The sequence below is a fragment of the Bos grunniens genome, chromosome X (assembly GCF_055505025.1).
Source record: "Bos grunniens cultivar Pamir isolate PY7600 chromosome X, Bosgru_T2T1.0, whole genome shotgun sequence".
Taxonomy (NCBI): Eukaryota; Metazoa; Chordata; class Mammalia; order Artiodactyla; family Bovidae; genus Bos; species Bos grunniens.
This window is the reverse complement of record NC_141194.1, coordinates 63,699,836-63,716,149: the sequence shown is the minus strand read 5'-3', so window position 1 is coordinate 63,716,149 and position 16,314 is coordinate 63,699,836. Positions and strand designations below refer to the sequence as shown.

General features: G+C 48.5%; 1 protein-coding gene and 1 long non-coding RNA gene across 9 annotated transcripts; one reads left to right on the top strand and one right to left on the bottom strand.

Moving 5' to 3' along the window:
• Positions 1 to 4,362: 4,362 nt before the first annotated feature.
• Positions 4,363 to 11,351, bottom strand: GJB1 (gap junction protein beta 1). 8 transcript variants are annotated; one of them, XM_086389986.1, is made up of 3 exons: positions 11,319 to 11,351; positions 9,324 to 9,411; positions 4,363 to 5,875 (listed from the first exon to the last, which is right to left on the bottom strand). In XM_086389986.1, the coding sequence occupies exon 3, from the start codon at positions 5,857 to 5,859 to the stop codon at positions 5,005 to 5,007; it is 855 nt and encodes a 284-aa protein (XP_086246112.1). In that variant the 5' UTR covers positions 5,860 to 5,875; positions 9,324 to 9,411; positions 11,319 to 11,351; the 3' UTR covers positions 4,363 to 5,004. The 8 variants fall into 8 exon arrangements, with proteins under 8 accessions (XP_086246112.1, XP_086246109.1, XP_086246113.1 ...); XM_086389983.1 differs by lacking the exon at positions 9,324 to 9,411 and adding an exon at positions 6,907 to 7,456; XM_086389987.1 differs by lacking the exon at positions 9,324 to 9,411 and adding an exon at positions 7,108 to 7,456.
• A 797-nt stretch (positions 11,352 to 12,148) lies between these two features.
• LOC147340586 (uncharacterized) lies at positions 12,149 to 15,559 on the top strand. The gene is made up of 3 exons (XR_015159892.1): positions 12,149 to 12,258; positions 13,842 to 13,931; positions 15,446 to 15,559. It is a non-coding gene; the product is annotated as an uncharacterized LOC147340586 (long non-coding RNA).
• The last annotated feature ends 755 nt before the right edge of the window (positions 15,560 to 16,314 follow it).

The following is a 16,314-nucleotide window of genomic DNA, read 5'->3' as shown; positions in this document are numbered from 1 at the left end:
TCCGTCAACCTTAATGCATCAAGTTGTGCAAGGTCTGCCCTGACCTTAATCTCCTCAGTATCTCCAGTCTGCCTACCATGATGAGTACAGAATTGCCTACAAGTCTAGTAGGAGCCTGGGCTTCCTAGGTGGCATAGTGGTAAAGAATCCACCTGCCAATGCAGGAGATATAAGAAACATGGGCTTGATCCCTGGGTCAGGAAGATCCCCTGGAGGAGGGTATGGCCACCTATTCCAGTATTCTTGCCTGGAGAAACCCATGGACAGAGGAGCCTGGTGGGCTATAGTCCTTAAGGTTGCAAAGAGTCGGACACAGCTGAAGCAACTTAGCATGCACCCACACTAGCAGGGACCTAACTTTTAAAAAAGAAGCATACCTACCTGTGATAGTTAAGAGTTCAAACTCCTGTGTAAATTTCTACACATAGCATATGAGACCCTTCATGGCCTGGCCCCTGCCTGAATTGCCAGTCTTATTCCCTATCACACCCTGAGCCCCATCCCAGGCATTCTTTGCTCTAGAACACACTCCACTCTTTCAAGACCCTGAGCCTTTGCACATGCCTATATCCTCTTTCCTACTGCCCTTAATTCAACAGACTAAGCACTTACTGTGTGCTAAGATTATGCAAGTAATTACCACACAGTTTGATAAGAACTCTAATCAACACATACTACTACAACATCCTGCAGGAATTCAGAATGCGGGGAGGACTCCTTCTTTCTGAGGGGTTGGGGGGAGGGTGCAAGGAGAAGAGAGTTGAAGGTTTCATATTAGGAACTGACCTTTGAGCTGAGTCTTCAATGATTAGGAGTCTGCCAGTCAAGGAAGGGGGAGGAAATCTCCAAATGATCTTTGGCTCCTCAGTCTCGCCACACTCAGACATCAAGTCCTGGTGTCAATCCTGCGTCCAAAGGGTCTCTTACATTTGTGTCCTCTTAACTCCTCCTGCCATTGTCCAAGTCCCACAGGCCCTACTTGGGCTATTGCCACAGTCCCATGGCCAGTCATTCTTCCCCTCATTTTTCCAACCACCAATCCACTGTCTCTGCAGCTGCCAGAGTGAGCTCCCACACTGCAAATCTGAAGGTGGCCCTCCCTTACTCAAAACTCAACTATAGAACAGTCTTAATGCCTTATAGTGACATACAAGGCCCATTATTAACAGGTCACAGTTTATCTGTCCTACCTCCCATCTAGCCATTTCCCTCCTCAAATCCTTCATACCAGATTGTTTATCTAACTCTGAAGACAACACCATACCCTTTCAGATATCTGTATGGTTTCTGCCCGCTTTATTCTCCCTCCCTAAGTGCCCCAATCCTTTCCCCACCTGACAGGTTCAGACTGGCCTAGTCCAGGAATCAAAGGGAGCCTAGCTTGGTGGGCTTTTATAGCCCATTCTGTCTCACAGGTCAAGTCTGGCATTTACGTATTGTGGAATCAGTAAATGGAGCAAGCATTCCCCTCTAGCCACCACTGTGTGCACCCAGGCTATCTGATTGGGCATCCGAATCAGTTCATGGTTGCCATGCCAATTCTCTATGGAGACTGCAGCCTGCTTTGAAATCCCAACTCAGCTGGCTGGGGCCTTGACTACTCTCCTAGTTCAACCAGTCCCTTCATCCAGGAGCTGACTCTGTTCCTTTGCCCCCAGCTCCTGGTATCTCAGCACACACAGATGCTCTAAAAAGACCAGAAATGTCTCTAAGAAGTACTAGTACCGTGAGGGAGAATGTCAAGCCTTTTCCACCCTCAGATCACACCCCTTGAATATTTACCCTTGAATGGGTCATGCTCAAAAGAAGTTTGTGACATCTCCTGGACTTTGCTGTTTAGACTGCTGTCCATTCCCTGGGAAAACCCTTCATTGCCAAGTTCCTTCCACTAGCTCCAACCTGGCTGAACCAGCCTCACTCCTTTCTGGCTCATCGAGTTCTAGCATGCCCTAAGGCTGTGGTCTCGGTGCTGATGATACTATTGTCCCTTACTTTTACAGTGTATAACCAGCTTTTGAACATACCTTGTTTGAGTCTCACAAAAGCTCTGTGAAAGAGGTAGAGAGCCTTATATTTCAGATGATGAAGCTGAGACTCAGGATAAGTATGAAGTTGCCAGGGGCTAGAAGTAGGTTTCCTAATTTCATTGCCATCTTCACTACTACAGTTGCTCTACTGGGTGTCTTCAGTGTGGCAAGTACTAAGCCCCACTTGCCTCCTGTATAAGAAACCCTTACATGTTTGTGACATAACCTCAAATAAAAAAGTCAGTCCTAGGGTTAGTCTGCTGTACCCACCTCCCTCTTTGCTATATATATTATGTACACCAGCCCCCCTCAAACTTCCTTTGGTCTGCTCCCACCTTCCCAGGTACTCAGTGGCAAAGAATCCGCCTGCCAGTGCACAAGATGTGGGTTTGATTCCTGGGTCGGGAAGATCCCCTAGAGGAAGAAATGGCAACCCACTCCAGTATTCTTGCCAGGAAAATCCTATGGGTAGAATAGCCTGGCAGGCTACAGTCCATGGGGTCACAAAGAGTCGGACACGACTGAGCAGCTGAGCACACATGCATGCACCTGTTTCACAACACACAAGAGAAAGTGTCCTTTTGTCTGGAACACCCAGCCCAGTAGCTTTATTGTCCCACCACTGCCCCCTGGAGAGGAAAGTCTTGATCTGGAGATGGAACCCCTTTCCAAGGGGAATTCTTAGAATCTGAAGAGAAACTAGATTTCTGAGGTGATAGATTTAACATTTCTCAATGTGGGAAGGGTATGAAGTTCCTTTGTTGAACCAGGATGGAATTTTAAAAACTTTCTTTGGCCTTTTGGACAGAAAGGAGGTGCTGTTGTTTGTTGTGTTGTGTTGTGGAGGGAGGGAGAATGTATTTCAATAAGATAAGAAATCTCCACTCACTGTGAGGGGATGGGACCTCTCCTCTGACAGTAGCTGTCGGTTTACTAAGGAAGGAGATTTCTTGCAGGAAAGAAATGTCTGTCTTTTAAGAGAGGAGGAAACTCTTTTTCAGGATTGCAAAGTGTGTGAGAAAGGAATATTTGTGCACTCCTTTCTTTTCTAAAGGAGAAACCTCCTTGAATGAGGAACCCTCCCAGGCTTTCTGTCTGAAGGAAAAAGACTGTTTCTAGAGAACAATTCTGATAAGATTATGCCTGATTTTCTCTTCCTTTCTGACATACTTCCCACAGGGAGTCAGCATTCTCTGAAAGGGAGTAGCAAATAATTTTTTCTGGTAAGAGGTAGGGAAGCTGAAGGGAGAAACCCACTGTAGGGGAAACTTTTACTCCTAGGGGCCATTGGTGAGGGCAGTGACTCTGCAACAGGGAACCCTCATGAGACTGGGGGAGGCTTTGGGGAATCCATGGAGCCCAGAGTGTCAAAGGAAGCTTAGAAAGGTTCTGGGCCAGCCCTTGTTTGCTCATATGAAAGCTGAAGCTTGCAGAAGGGAATACCTTGCTACTAAGTGACAGAACCAAGACTCGACCCCAGCTTTATCAAGTGCCAGCCTGGGGCTCTTCCCACCACAGCCCCCCAGGGAAAGAGGGGAGATACCTCTTGCTTGGGTGAGTGATGCTGAGGAAACTGCTGCTATGAAATGCTTAACCTGTGTTAGAGACATCTCTGTGGTGAGAGGCATTGATTCCTGAGGGAAGGAAACTGGGGAGAAGGGTAGAATTAGGGCTACCATCTGAGAAAAGGGGTCAGAGTCACTGTGCAATCCAGTGGGTGGCTTGGAGAGCATCCATAGGCAGTGAAGGCTCAGTTTTGAGGGAGGACAGGCCATATTTCCTCCCAGGAGTGCAGGGGACAGGCCTCGCCAAGGTGATGTATGTTACCCTCTCAGACTTGTGAACTTTCTCCATCATTTCCTGTCTTTCCAGAGGGAGTTGTCATTTTAATCTTTTTAAAATCAGAGGAAGGTGCCCAAGGAAACTTTTTGAGGGCATGTAGATGTTTTATAATAGATTGTGGTCATGTTGACAAAACTGCACAAAATTACCCAAACTCAATATATTATCTACATACTTAAAATGGATGAAAAAAATCAGTCAGAGAAAGGGATGAGTGAATTAGAGTCCAATAAAGCTGTTATTTTAAAACGGGGGCAAAAGAACCCAAACCAAACAAAAAACAGGAGAGAATGGCTCTGGGCCTGGTTGTGCCTGGCCTGTGAGGTAGTGGGATATGCGCGGCAGTCCCTCCTTGGTAGCTTCAGCTACTCAAATTGCTCTCTTTCTTTTCCCATTTCTTTCTTGATCAGCAAAAAGCCAAGGCCAGCTCATCCAGGGGGTGGTCAGAGATTGCAGGAGAAAGAACTTCACAAACACACAAGCCACCTCTTCGTTTACTGTAAAATCCTGTTTAATGTGTAACATTTCAGGCAGAGAGGCCTTGGGGACTAGAGGCAAAGGCAACCCTGACCAACCCCCACTCCAGCTTATCTGCCTGCTTCTCCCTCCCTAGCTCCTCCACCCCAGATATGTCCTCCTTTTCCTCAGGGCCAGCAAGCACTGTTCCTCCTTTTCTTTCGTTTGCTACCCTCCCTTCCCCACCCACACGTCCACAGTACCCTCCCTCCACTCCACTTGCCCACATCCCTCCCCACCAATGTGACTCCAGAAATAGGGTATCTGACAGCACGGGGTTAAGATTAGTTTCATAATTGGAGATGTTGTCAGAGCATCCCACCTCTGGTCCCCAGTGGTCCCAGGGAGAGGGAGAGGGAAGAGGAAGGGGTGCAGGCAACGAGAGCTGCCTGCACCCCCGGTAGCCTTGAGTGCTGGCGTGGGTGGCCTCCAGCTCCCCACACCTTCAGGCCCTGAGGCAGAAGGCCCTGGGGAGGAAGGGAAGTAGGGAGGGAAGGAAAGTTTTGATGGAGCAACCCCTAGCAGGCAGAGGCCTGCACACTGGCAGGGGAGAAGGAGGGGCAGGCCTGGGGCAGGACAGGGGTAGGGGGCAGGATGGGAGGTTGCCTGGTCTGTGGCATCAGCAGGCCGAGCAGCGGTCACTCTTCTCAGCCAGCCCAGCCCCGGTGCCGGGGCTGCGGCGCAGTATGTCTTTCAGGGAGCCGTCCTGCTCACTCAGCAGCTTGTTGATCTCATTCTGCTTGTATTCAGGTGAGAGGCGATGGCCGAAGCCCCCTGAGCCCTTGCGGGAGGGTGGATTGGAGCGGCGCTGGGCTCGGCGGGCACAGGCCCGGAAGATGAGGTACACCACCTCGGCCACATTGAGGATGATGCAGATGCCTGAGGCGGCCAGCATGAAGACCGTGAAGATGGTTTTCTCTGTGGGGCGGGACACGAAGCAGTCCACTGTGTTGGGGCAGGGGTAGGCATCACACTTGACCAGCCGCACCATGGCGTAGCCAGGGTAGAGCAGATAAAAGACATACATGAAAGCAGCCTCGAACAACAGCCGGAAGACCACGCTGATCACATAGGTCCACCACAGTGTCCCTGAGATGTGGACCTTGTGCCTCTTCACCTCCTCCAGGTGCAGGGGGTCGCCGTGGCCCTCAAGTCGAAGCATTTTCTTTTCAATGTGCTGCTGGTGTGCCACGTGCATGGCCACGAGGAGAGCTGGGGTGGACACCAAGATGAGCTGCAGAGACCACAGACGCACGTGGGAAATGGGGAAAAAGTGGTCGTAGCAGACACTATTGCAGCCAGGCTGGAGGGTGTTGCAGATGAAGGAAGACTTCTCATCACCCCACACGCTCTCGGCAGCCACCACCAGCACCATGATTCTGAAGATGAAGATGACAGAGAGCCATACTCGGCCAATGGCAGTAGAATGCCGATTCACGCCGCTGAGCAAGGTGTACAAACCCGTCCAATTCATCCTGCCTCATTCACACCTGCAAAACATGAGCCACAGAACAAGCTGTCAGAAAGCTGGGGTGGAAAGCCAGGCTCCATAACACTGCCTGACACTTCCCCCCAACCCTTCCAAGAGCCAGTGACAAGAAAGGAAGAAGGAGAGTCATAGCTTTTCTCACCACTCCCTCTCCCTTGCCAGCCTCTCCTTCTCTTTCTTTTCCTCCTCACTCATTCACTTGATGACTTGACCTCCCTGAGCCCCATCTCTCTTCTCCACCTTCATCCAACATTCTCTCCTCTCCTGCCCTTCCTTGCCAGGCCCATCTTGTTCTGCCATCAGCCATCCTCTTTAGCTTCCCCTCCCCCAGCTCCTTAAGTTTGGACCTGGGCTAAACCCAACAAAGCCCCGTTACCTTGGGGAGCGCCTATCCCTGAGGCCACCCAGACAGGTTCCCTATGGTCTCATGTCTATGCAGGGGGAGTGGTCCCTGGGTTCGCGCCTGCGTCCCAATTCATCACCGCCCGGTGCTGGGGAGTCATATGCTGCTTTATACCCAGTGTCTGCACAATGGGACCTTTGTGGGGCTCTGAACAACGCCCTTTAGAATTCAGATCAAACGCCCTGACTTCCGCCCACCCTACACACAGAGCACTTGTGTCCCAGCGCCGGACACCCAGCCTGCACCCACCTGTTCTGTGCCCGCCCGGTCCATCGCCGCACCCACCCCATAGCCCCACCAGAAGAATGGCCACAGCGGGGGGGAAGACGGAACAAGGACAGGTGCATGTAAGATGGGACCCAGGGGAACCAGAAGCCTCTGGCCTAAGGCACTCTCCCATGACTCTACTAGAAACTTAGATTCAGCAGGATTTTTTCTGGCTTAAATCCCCTCCAGGATATGGGTGAGCCTGAGGTTAGGAAAAGGAGCTCACTTTTATCAAGCTAGGAACTGTGCTAAGTATTTTCCCATATATTCTTTCTTTTGACCCACTTAGCAAGCCTCTAAGGACTACTACCCCAGTCTTTCCAGCTGAGGAAACTGAAGCCCAGATAAGTTAAGTAACTCACTTAAGGTCACACAGCTGAAGTGTCTGAGTAGGATGAAACACAAAAGTGTCTGAAGCAGAAGTCTAAGCTCTTTGCATGGTACAGTCTTTGTGCTTTTGCAGATGGTGTTCCCCGAAGTGTAGGCTAGCTGTTAATGATGACAACAACAGCAACAGAAGCAAGGCTACCCATAAAAACACAAGAAGCAAGGAAGCTGCTAACCTGTGAGTGCAGTCCGATCCCAAAGTCATGGAGCAAAGCCTGACCATCTCTTCTTGAGCCCGTACAGAGGATGGCCAAGTGAGGACAAGCCAGAAGGAAAAGGCAAGTTAACCAAGCAAACAGAAGAAGGTTAGAAGATGGAAAAGATAAGAGCCACCTAGCTTCAGGTTTTTTTTTTTTTTTTTTTTAATCTACTATGACTTTGGGGTAAGTTACCAAACCTTTGAGTCTGTGTGCACATCTATAAATGAGGTTCATACCCAGTGTTATTGTGAGGTTCAATGAAGCAACCTGTAAAAGTTCTTAGCTCAGCTCCAATTTCATGGTTGGTGATCAAGGGAAGTAAAACCTTATCAAGAAGAGAAAACAATGTGGTTTGGGGGGGAACTAAGTGGTTTGCCAAACCCAATATCCCTCTTTATTTCTTCCCAATGCTGCTGTTGACCTATAGAGTCTGTCTGAAATAGAACAGACCATTCTGTTGCTGCCCTGCCCGCGGGTCAAGTATATATTGTAACTCCTGGTTTCCTGAGCTTGCCAGTTGCTCTAGGGAAGAAATTCCCCTCTGTCTCTTAGGCAAGGGGAGGTGGCTTCCTTCTACATCCCACCTTGTCTGCCATTACAAGATCATGCTGCAAGCCAGGAACTAGCTGTGAGAACATAAGGCCTGAACTTTGTGGCAAGTTCTGGGTGGTCCTCGCTGTTGTAGGGGGAAGGGGGAGGGTATTAGTAGCTAGAAAAATTTGTTGTTATTTAGTCATAAAGTCATGGCAGACTCTTTTGTGACCCCATGGACTATAGCCAGCCATGGGTTGGGTTTTTCTGTCCATGGGTTTTTCCAGGCAAGAATACTGGAGCAGGTTGCCATTTTCTTCTCAGGGGATCGTCCCAACCTACAAATCGAACCCAGGTCTCTTGCATCTCCTGCATTGGCAGACGGATTCTTTACCACTGAGCCACCAGAGAAGCCCAAGAAAAGTTGGGGGAGCGGAATGAAAGAAACTAAGGGGTAAAGGGATAGTCTGCACAAGGTTTCTTCATGCAGCTTAAAAAAAAAAAAAAAAAGCCTCAGTCAGTTCATGCTGTGGGCCTAAACCAGTGCGGGAAAAGCAGGAACACAGGTGCCCTTTCTCCCAACCCTGGGATTCTGAAGGCAGAGCCGGTACAGGAGGTACAATGGAAAGAAATGCTTCATCCAATGAGACCTGTTAGAGTCAAAATAGGTGGTGGAGGAGCATATTGTTAAGAATAACCATTTCCCAAGCCCCTGCTCTCTGCCAGGCCCTTGCACACCATCTCCTGTAGACCTCAAAAGAACCCTGAGAGGTAGGTGTTATTTGCAACCCTCATGTCACAGATGAGGAAACTGAGGTAGACAAAGGTGAAGGGACTTATCTCAGTGTCACAAGGTTCATGTGGTGAGTACATGCCAGAGCTGGGAGTTTTGAGCCAGATCAAGCTGACTCCCTGGTGGCTCAGTGGTAAAGTCTGCCTGCAGTGCAAGAGATGCAGGAGGCGCAGGTTTGATCCCTGGGTCGGGAAGATCCCCTGGAGAAGGGAACGGCAACCCACTCTAGAATTCTTGCCTGGAGAATCCCATGGGCAGAGGAGCCTGGCAGGTTACAAAGAGTCAGACACGACTTAGCGACTAACACACATGCACACACACACACACGCACACACAGAGACACAAGCTGACTCCAGAGCCCATGTTTTTTCCCAGAAGCTTTGCTGCCTCAGATACAATTATAATTTTTCTTTCTGTGAGTGCTTTTAAGAAACAGAGAGATTGAAGATTGGTCTGACTTTTATTCTCCTCTAGCCCTTCTCTTCTTTCCTATAACTGACAACTCTTCTCCTCTCCTCCCTTCCCAGGGCTTTCAGTTGCCTCCAGATTTGTTCTGTTTCCCCCTCCTTACCTTTCTCTGGCTGCTTCCTCAAACCCCAAAGCGAACTTCAGCTGTTCTCTTCTCTCTGTCGTTTAGGGATGCCTCACAGACAGCCTGGCCACCCCTGAGTTTCTAGGTTCTTTTAGCTCTCCACCTCCCATCTTCTTGAGCCCTCTGGGACATAGCCAGAAGCTCCCTTTAGAGCACCTAAGGACCCTTGTGTGAGCACTGAGATCTCAATTTTTGCTCTCCGTTTAGAAAGAGCTGATCCCTATGTCAACATCAGTACCTCAAGGGTTTCATTTCAAAAACATTCATGGGAGTTACCTGATTTTGAAATCCAAACTGTTTTTGTGACTTTGGGTTAAAGTCCAGGTGTTGATATGCTCTGTGTTGCTCCAGGCATGTTTGGCTCCTGTGTTTAATTAGACAAGATTTCTCTGACCCTGTCTGGCTCTGCCCTTGTCCTCAGATCCAGATTTGCCCAAGCACTCAAGCACAGGTCAAAATCAGGAGATTGTCCTTAGTCCCTCCAACTAATATTATACCCACTTCTCAGACAGAGAAGGTGAGGCTCAGAGAAATTAAACAACTTACCTCAATGACAACTGCACTTCTGCTAAATGGTAGAGTCAAATTTCAAATTTGTTTTCCTCTGACCTCAAAGTCTTTGTACCTTGGCAGCCTTTCATCCTTTAAGGACACTGCATTCTGAGATCAATTAGATCTCAGAACTCAAAAACTGTTCTCCGCATTCCTTTCCACATGTGCCTGCATGCGTGTGTATGCGTGTACACACACACATTCAAGTCTATCTCTTTCTGCTCCTACCTCTTTCCTGTCCCTCCTTCCAACTATGGGAAATCCTTGTATCTTTTTGGTTTGGGAAAGAGGGGCCTGGCTTGGCTAAATGGGGTTACACTCAGCCTCAGACTCCATACTCCCTCCCCCATTTCACAGGCAGCCTCTGGCAAGAAAGGACAGGGGACGTTTTTTCAGATTTTCTTCTGAGTTTCCAGCTGCCTTCATCAATTTGGTGTGGCTAAGACCAAACCCCTCCATCCCTCTCCCTCTTCACCCGCTTCTCTTCCCTGCCTCCAGCCTGTGGTTCCACAGCACCTCAGTCACTGCACTGTTCCCTCCACACTGTCATATGTATCCTGTGGACAGGCTTGGGTCAGGGCCCGTCTAGCTCATTCCAGTTTTCTCCTTCTCTCACTCTGCCATGATCTTTCCACATGGTAATATCAGCTCCCTTTCTCACTGTTGGGACTACACCCTTTTACTCCTCCATCAACTCTCTGACTTCCTGTTGCTCTCTACTTGGGCTTATTATAGCAGCCACCACTTAGGGAATACCTATTCTGTGCTAGGAGTAGTCTGTTCCTTAACTCTTATCCTCACAACAAACCTGTGAGCTGTGAGTTATTGTCTTCAGTTCACAGATGAAGCAATGGAGACTCAAAGAAGCTGAGTAATTTATCACACAGCTGGTAAGCCAGTGCTGGAACTCAGATTAAGGCTCATGTTGGCCCCTCATCAAAGCCTGGGTCCCTTCCCCATTGCTCTGCTGCATCCACCTCTATACTTCTCTCCATTCAAACCCATCTTGTCGCTATTCTCCTCTCATCTCATTTTCTAAGTCCGTGCATTCTGCCGTGCCATTCCCAACAGATGGAACAACTTTCAAACAACTAGGGGGCTACCCATCCTTTAGATCTCCCAGTCATCAGTTACTCCAAGCTCAGCTTGAGTCTCCCTGCCTCCCTCAAGAAAATGGAAATGCATGCTCCCAAACCTTGGCCTGGCTGGCTGGTCCTCTGTGCCTACCGAGTGTGCTGTATTCATCCGCCCGCAGCCCCTATGTTGGTTGCACGCCTGGTTAGCCTTCTAATCAGGGAAGGAAAACAGCACCTGGCAGTGCCCAGCGGCCCCCACTGAACCCTAACCCTGTGTGGCAGGAAATGTCTTAAAGATATAAACTTAGCCACCCTGAGCCTGGGGGCCCCCTCCAATCTTTCTGGGGATTTGACCCTTTGGGGATGAGGGTGATTCTTGCCTGGGCAAAAAAGAGTGAGAGCAGAAGCAACACTGAGCCTGGGAAAAGGATGAGATGGGGGCTACAGAGAAAGACTAAGCAAGCCTGGCACCCGGGTAGGAGGTGCCTCAGTCCAGCTCAGAGGGAAACACAGAAGGTATCTAAGTGGCTGAATGCTGAGCCCAGGAGAAGGCAAGACCCAAACCTCTCCCCAACCCCCACTTCTTCCCTCCTGGGCCACACCAGCCCCTGGGCCCACGTCCCTCAGCCCGCAGCTTCCTCACCTGGCTGCTGCTGCCCTTTCCCAGGGAATGTCTGCAGGCGTGTCTGCACTATGTCACTAGGTACTGTCAGCCCAGTCCAGGGGAGGGACAAAGAGCCCAGGGCTGGAGCCAGATATGGCCCACAGCCCAAGAGGAACCAGACAAACATTAACCAGCTCTACCTCCTCCCTCATACAATCATTAAATAAGATTGATCCCCTGAACTCCCGGTGACTTTGGAGAGACAAATCACATAGCCTGAAGTTACTGCCCCATCCCAGAGGAAGAGAGGCATCTTTGTCACCCATGTATGCATGTTCAGCCCAATCTGGGAGACGGAACTGGACCTGGGCCTCAGCCTTCAGCCTTCCCCCACCCACCGGCCACAGGTAGATCCGGTGTGTGGACGAGCTACAGAGAGGGCTCCTGCACTGGGTGCCATCCCTTCCAGCTCCCAACCTTGAAAATGCTGACTATGGGGAGAGAAAAAACAGCCATGGGCAATGGCTACTGGCCCCTTGAGGCCAAAGTGAGAGACAGCAGGGCTTCCCCCACATGGCAGTACCAGGGTTCTCTTGGGCTCTCTGCTTATTACCCATGCCCTAAGTGGCTAAGGATGGACCAGAGTGTTTCCAGTCCCATCCCACAACCCCCAAACCTCTTCCAAATTGCCTTCTACCCTCGGGGCCAAGGCAGTTGAGCCACAAAATGTACCGTGTGCAGCAACAGATCTTGGCAATCATTAAGGTAAACAGAGAATGTCAACCATTAACTGAGAGAGAAGTCCAGTCTAAAGGACAGTTTACCTGAAGACCCTGCTAATTCTGTGGCCCGGATGGCAGTGAAGAAATAACTGAAGTCAGCTTCACTGGTTCCCTGCCTTCTCTTCACTCCAGCCCGAGCTCACTGCCAGGAAGAGAGCCAGAACCCCGGCTTCCCTTGGCCATACCCGGGCATATAGGTACATTAATTGATAAATCTTTACTGGACACCTGTTGAGTACCCAGTACTGGTTACATGCCAGGGGCAGATGGCAAAAGAGGGGAAAACATTCTAGCTGTTCTTAAGGAATTTATCAACTTCCTGAGGAAATGAGACGAAGACTCAAAAGTTGCCAGGAAAATGTCGGTGCATGTTCAGTTATGTGGTTCTAACTTAGACTGCTGAGGGAGTTGGAAGAAGGGGAAGTGAAGTGAGAGTCGCTCAGTCATGTCAGACTCCTTGCGACCCCATGTACTATACAGTCTATGGAGTTCTCCAGGCCAGAATACTGGAGTGGGTAGCCTTTCCCTTCTCCAGGGGATCTTCCCAACCCAGGAATCAAACCCAGGTCTCCCGCATTGCAGGAAGATTCTTTACCAGCTGAGCCACAAGGGGAAGATGAAGATAAATTGAGATAATCAGGGAAGGCTTCCTGGAGGAGGTAAAGCTTGAGTGGAAAAGTGAAGGATGGGTGGGAATTGGAAAGGGGAAGGGTAGGGCTAGCTTTCCAGGGAAGAGGAACACTGAGTAAAGGTACAAAGGTAGGAATGAGTGGGACATGACTGGGAGACAGAAAGGAGGCAAGACTGTGTTGGGTGGCTGTGGACAATACCAGCAGGTATTGTAAAGGGCTCAGAGCAGGAAAGATATTCAAAGTCAGGTCGGGAATTCCTTCAGTGAGTGTCTGGTAAACTTATAAGGCAAAACTAAGCTTGACACCATGGGGGTAGGCTGAGTGCCATTCTTTGGCACTTGGCAGTTCATGCTGAGCATTCAGGTTGGAGTGGATAACAAGGACTAGCATTTCTGGAGTACTTAATGGGTGAAAGGCAGTGTTCAAAGTGTTTTGCAAGTATTACTTGGATGCTCAAAATAGCTCTCTGCAGAAGGTGTTATTAATATTCCCATGTTACAGGGGAATTAAGGCATACAGAAATTAAGTGACGTGAGTGAGGTCACTCAACCAGCAAGTGACAAAGCAAGATTTGAACCCAGATAGTCTTGTGCCAGAGGTTGTTTAACCACAACATCAGAGTTGATGAGCTCTACAGGTTCCATGGAGAATCTGAGTGAGAACTGGTCCTTAACTCTAGAAGGTTCAAAACTAGCTGGAGAGATAAGATATATGCCCAAGTACCTACAACAAGGGATTATGTCCTGAATGACCTGTGTAGATACAAGGGGCCAGAAGGCATTCAGATGTAGGATTAAAAGGTACTTATTATTGGAAGAGACAGAGTTGGATGTAGATCATAAAGGAGATGGAGAGGCCAGCCATTCCAGGTGACAGGAAGCTGTGAGATGTGTTTAGGGAACGGTGGGCAGACCTGTTTGACCAGAAGAGAAAGCTCCTATAACAGAGCTCCTAGGAAGGGAAAATACAGGTCAATATCAGTGTGTACTCATTGTTTCTTAGAGTTCTGGCAGGGTTTCTCTAGGTGCTTATAGTTTTAGGCTACAGGAAGTCTTTTTGAGTAGCTTGTAGTGGTATAAAAAATACTGTTGCTAGAATTGACTTGTCCTCTGCCTGTTTATTGCTGCTTGAACACATCTTCTGGAAAGGGGACAGAAGAGAGAGCATGGGAGGGGAGGAAAATGGAGAGGAGAGGAGGAAAACTACTACAGCAAGCAGTGCAAATCCATTGGCTCCTGGTAAGCAGCTAAAATCAGCGTCTGCCTTGAATCCTAAGCAGCCTTTCTTCTCACAATGGACGTCTGGGGGGAATATTAAAAAAAATTATTTTTTACATCAGCCTGTTTACTTCCTCAAATTCACTCAGGAAGATCTTTATTAGATCTCAAAACATACAAGATAAGAGGTCTTAAACATAAGCCTGCTGTCTCCAGGATGGCTCAGATATTAGCCCAAACAAGGCCTTTCCTGTTCTGTCCCACCCAGGACCAGGACAGTTGCTGGAAGAAATTGATCACTTTATTTCAGAGCACATTTCTCCAGCAACATCGTCAGAGTTCAGAGGTTCTAAACTCATCAACAGAATCAGAAAGCCAGTGGGAGCTCTGCTCATTACATCCCGGAACAGCGCCAGCTGCCTCAGCCCAGCGAACTTAAGGCTTCCCTGGATGGTCTGCAGCAGCGCTGCCTCGCATGTGGAGTCCATCATCGAGCCTGTCCCTGGGCCTCATTACCAAATAAAATGTGGCATTTTCTATGGCTTTGATCAATGAGACAGCACTGCTGTATGGCTCAGAAATCAAAGGAGACAGCTTCCCATATAAATGTTGCTTAAGACACACAGGCCAAAAAGATCTTCCCAAATGGGTCCATAGGATTAAGGAAGTGGCTAACCCTGAAAATCTGCAGAACATTTCAAAAGTTCCCACCCCAGCTCAGGCTGTGGAAGGTTATGCAAACTGTTTCCAGTAAGGGCTGCTAGGGAAAGATGGAAGTTGTCCTGTATTAATAATTGCTCTTGGTTGTTACAAATCCTTTTTATTTATTTATTTTTAAATTACCTATTTATTTATTTGGCTGCACCAGGTCTTAGTTGCAGCATGCAGGATCTTTGATCTTCATTGACGCCTAAGGGATTTTTGGTTGTGACATGTGAACTCTTAATTGTGGCATGCAGGATCTAGTTTCCTGAGCAGGGATCAAACCTGAGCCCCCTGCATTGGGAGTGTGGAGTCTTAGTCACTGGACCACCAGAGAAGTCCCCACAGATCCTTTTTAAAAGATGTAATTGTATGAATGAGTTTGTGCCTCAGGAATTCATATTCTTAGAAGAGATCAAAAAGGGAGAGTTATCAGTATTTTTCCAAGGGGATTTCTGAAGAACTGACGCAGATAGTGCACCAATTCACTTGACGTTAAGCATATACCCTTTGCTCTCAGGACAGTTTGGAGCAGGGAACAAAGCAAAATTGCTTCAGCTGTCCTGCTCAAAAAACCTAAAAGTGTGAAATATCCTTAAACCAGCCCCATATTGTCAGGATGGTGCACTCATTCTACCAACAGTAAAGCCTAAAGGTGAGGTGGTGCTTCTTGGAGCTTATAGATTTCCTGGGAGTAAGAGCATTAAGCAGCACCGTATCTACTCCCTGCAGTTTGAAATTCTTTTTGCCCCTGCCTCCCTCATTTTTGTATTTTATTAAGACCCTGGACTTCCCTGATGGTCCAGTGGTCAAGAATCTGCCTTCTAACGCAGGGGGCACCAGTTTGATCCCTGGTCCCAGAAGATCCCAAATGCCACAGAGCAACTAAGCCCGTGAGCCACAACTCCTGAGCCAACACTGGAACTGCTGAAGCCCATGCACCTAGAGCCTGTGCTCTGCAACAAGAGAAGTCATCACAATGAGAAGCCAGGTGCACATGGCAACAATAGCCCTCCTGCTCGCTGCAACTAGAGAAAGCCTGTGTGTAGGCCCACCACAGCCAAAAAATAAAAGAATAAATCTTTTTTTAAGAGACTCAAACTCCTGGGGTTTAGGAATGGTCCTGTATTTCACTGATGTCTGATCACTGCACCAACGGAGAGTATGCTTGCGAAAGACCCCAGGAAATTCCACATCATTTCAGGTAGCCAAGTGAAACAAGCATAATGAGAAACTGGAACTGTTGGGCTCCTATCTTAATGTTACAGCTTGATGTCCATTTCCTGATTTTTCTGCTTTGGGGTACAAGGCACTGTAAGACCCAGGGAGCAGAGCAGGGGAAGAAAACTCCCAGGTTGCATCCAATCCCAAGGGTAGAAGTAGTGTGATAGGGTTGAGGAATCAGAGAGCAGTCCAGGTTGTAGCCAAAAAAAAAAAAAAAATGGAGCCAAGTGTCAAGTATGAAGGGTGAAGCAAAAAGCACACAGAAGAATTTAGCTTGTTCTGTTAATTGCCCAACCTGATGAGCTAACACCCTGCCCATTAAGCTGTTAATAATTTAGTACTTTCCAGTTTCCTTTCTTTATATACACACCTATCACTGAACTCATATTGTATATAAAGGGAACTTCTTTTTCATAGGATCTGTTTCCAGGACTTCCAATTAGAAACGTATTGGTTCATCACCCACCCCCTCAAACTG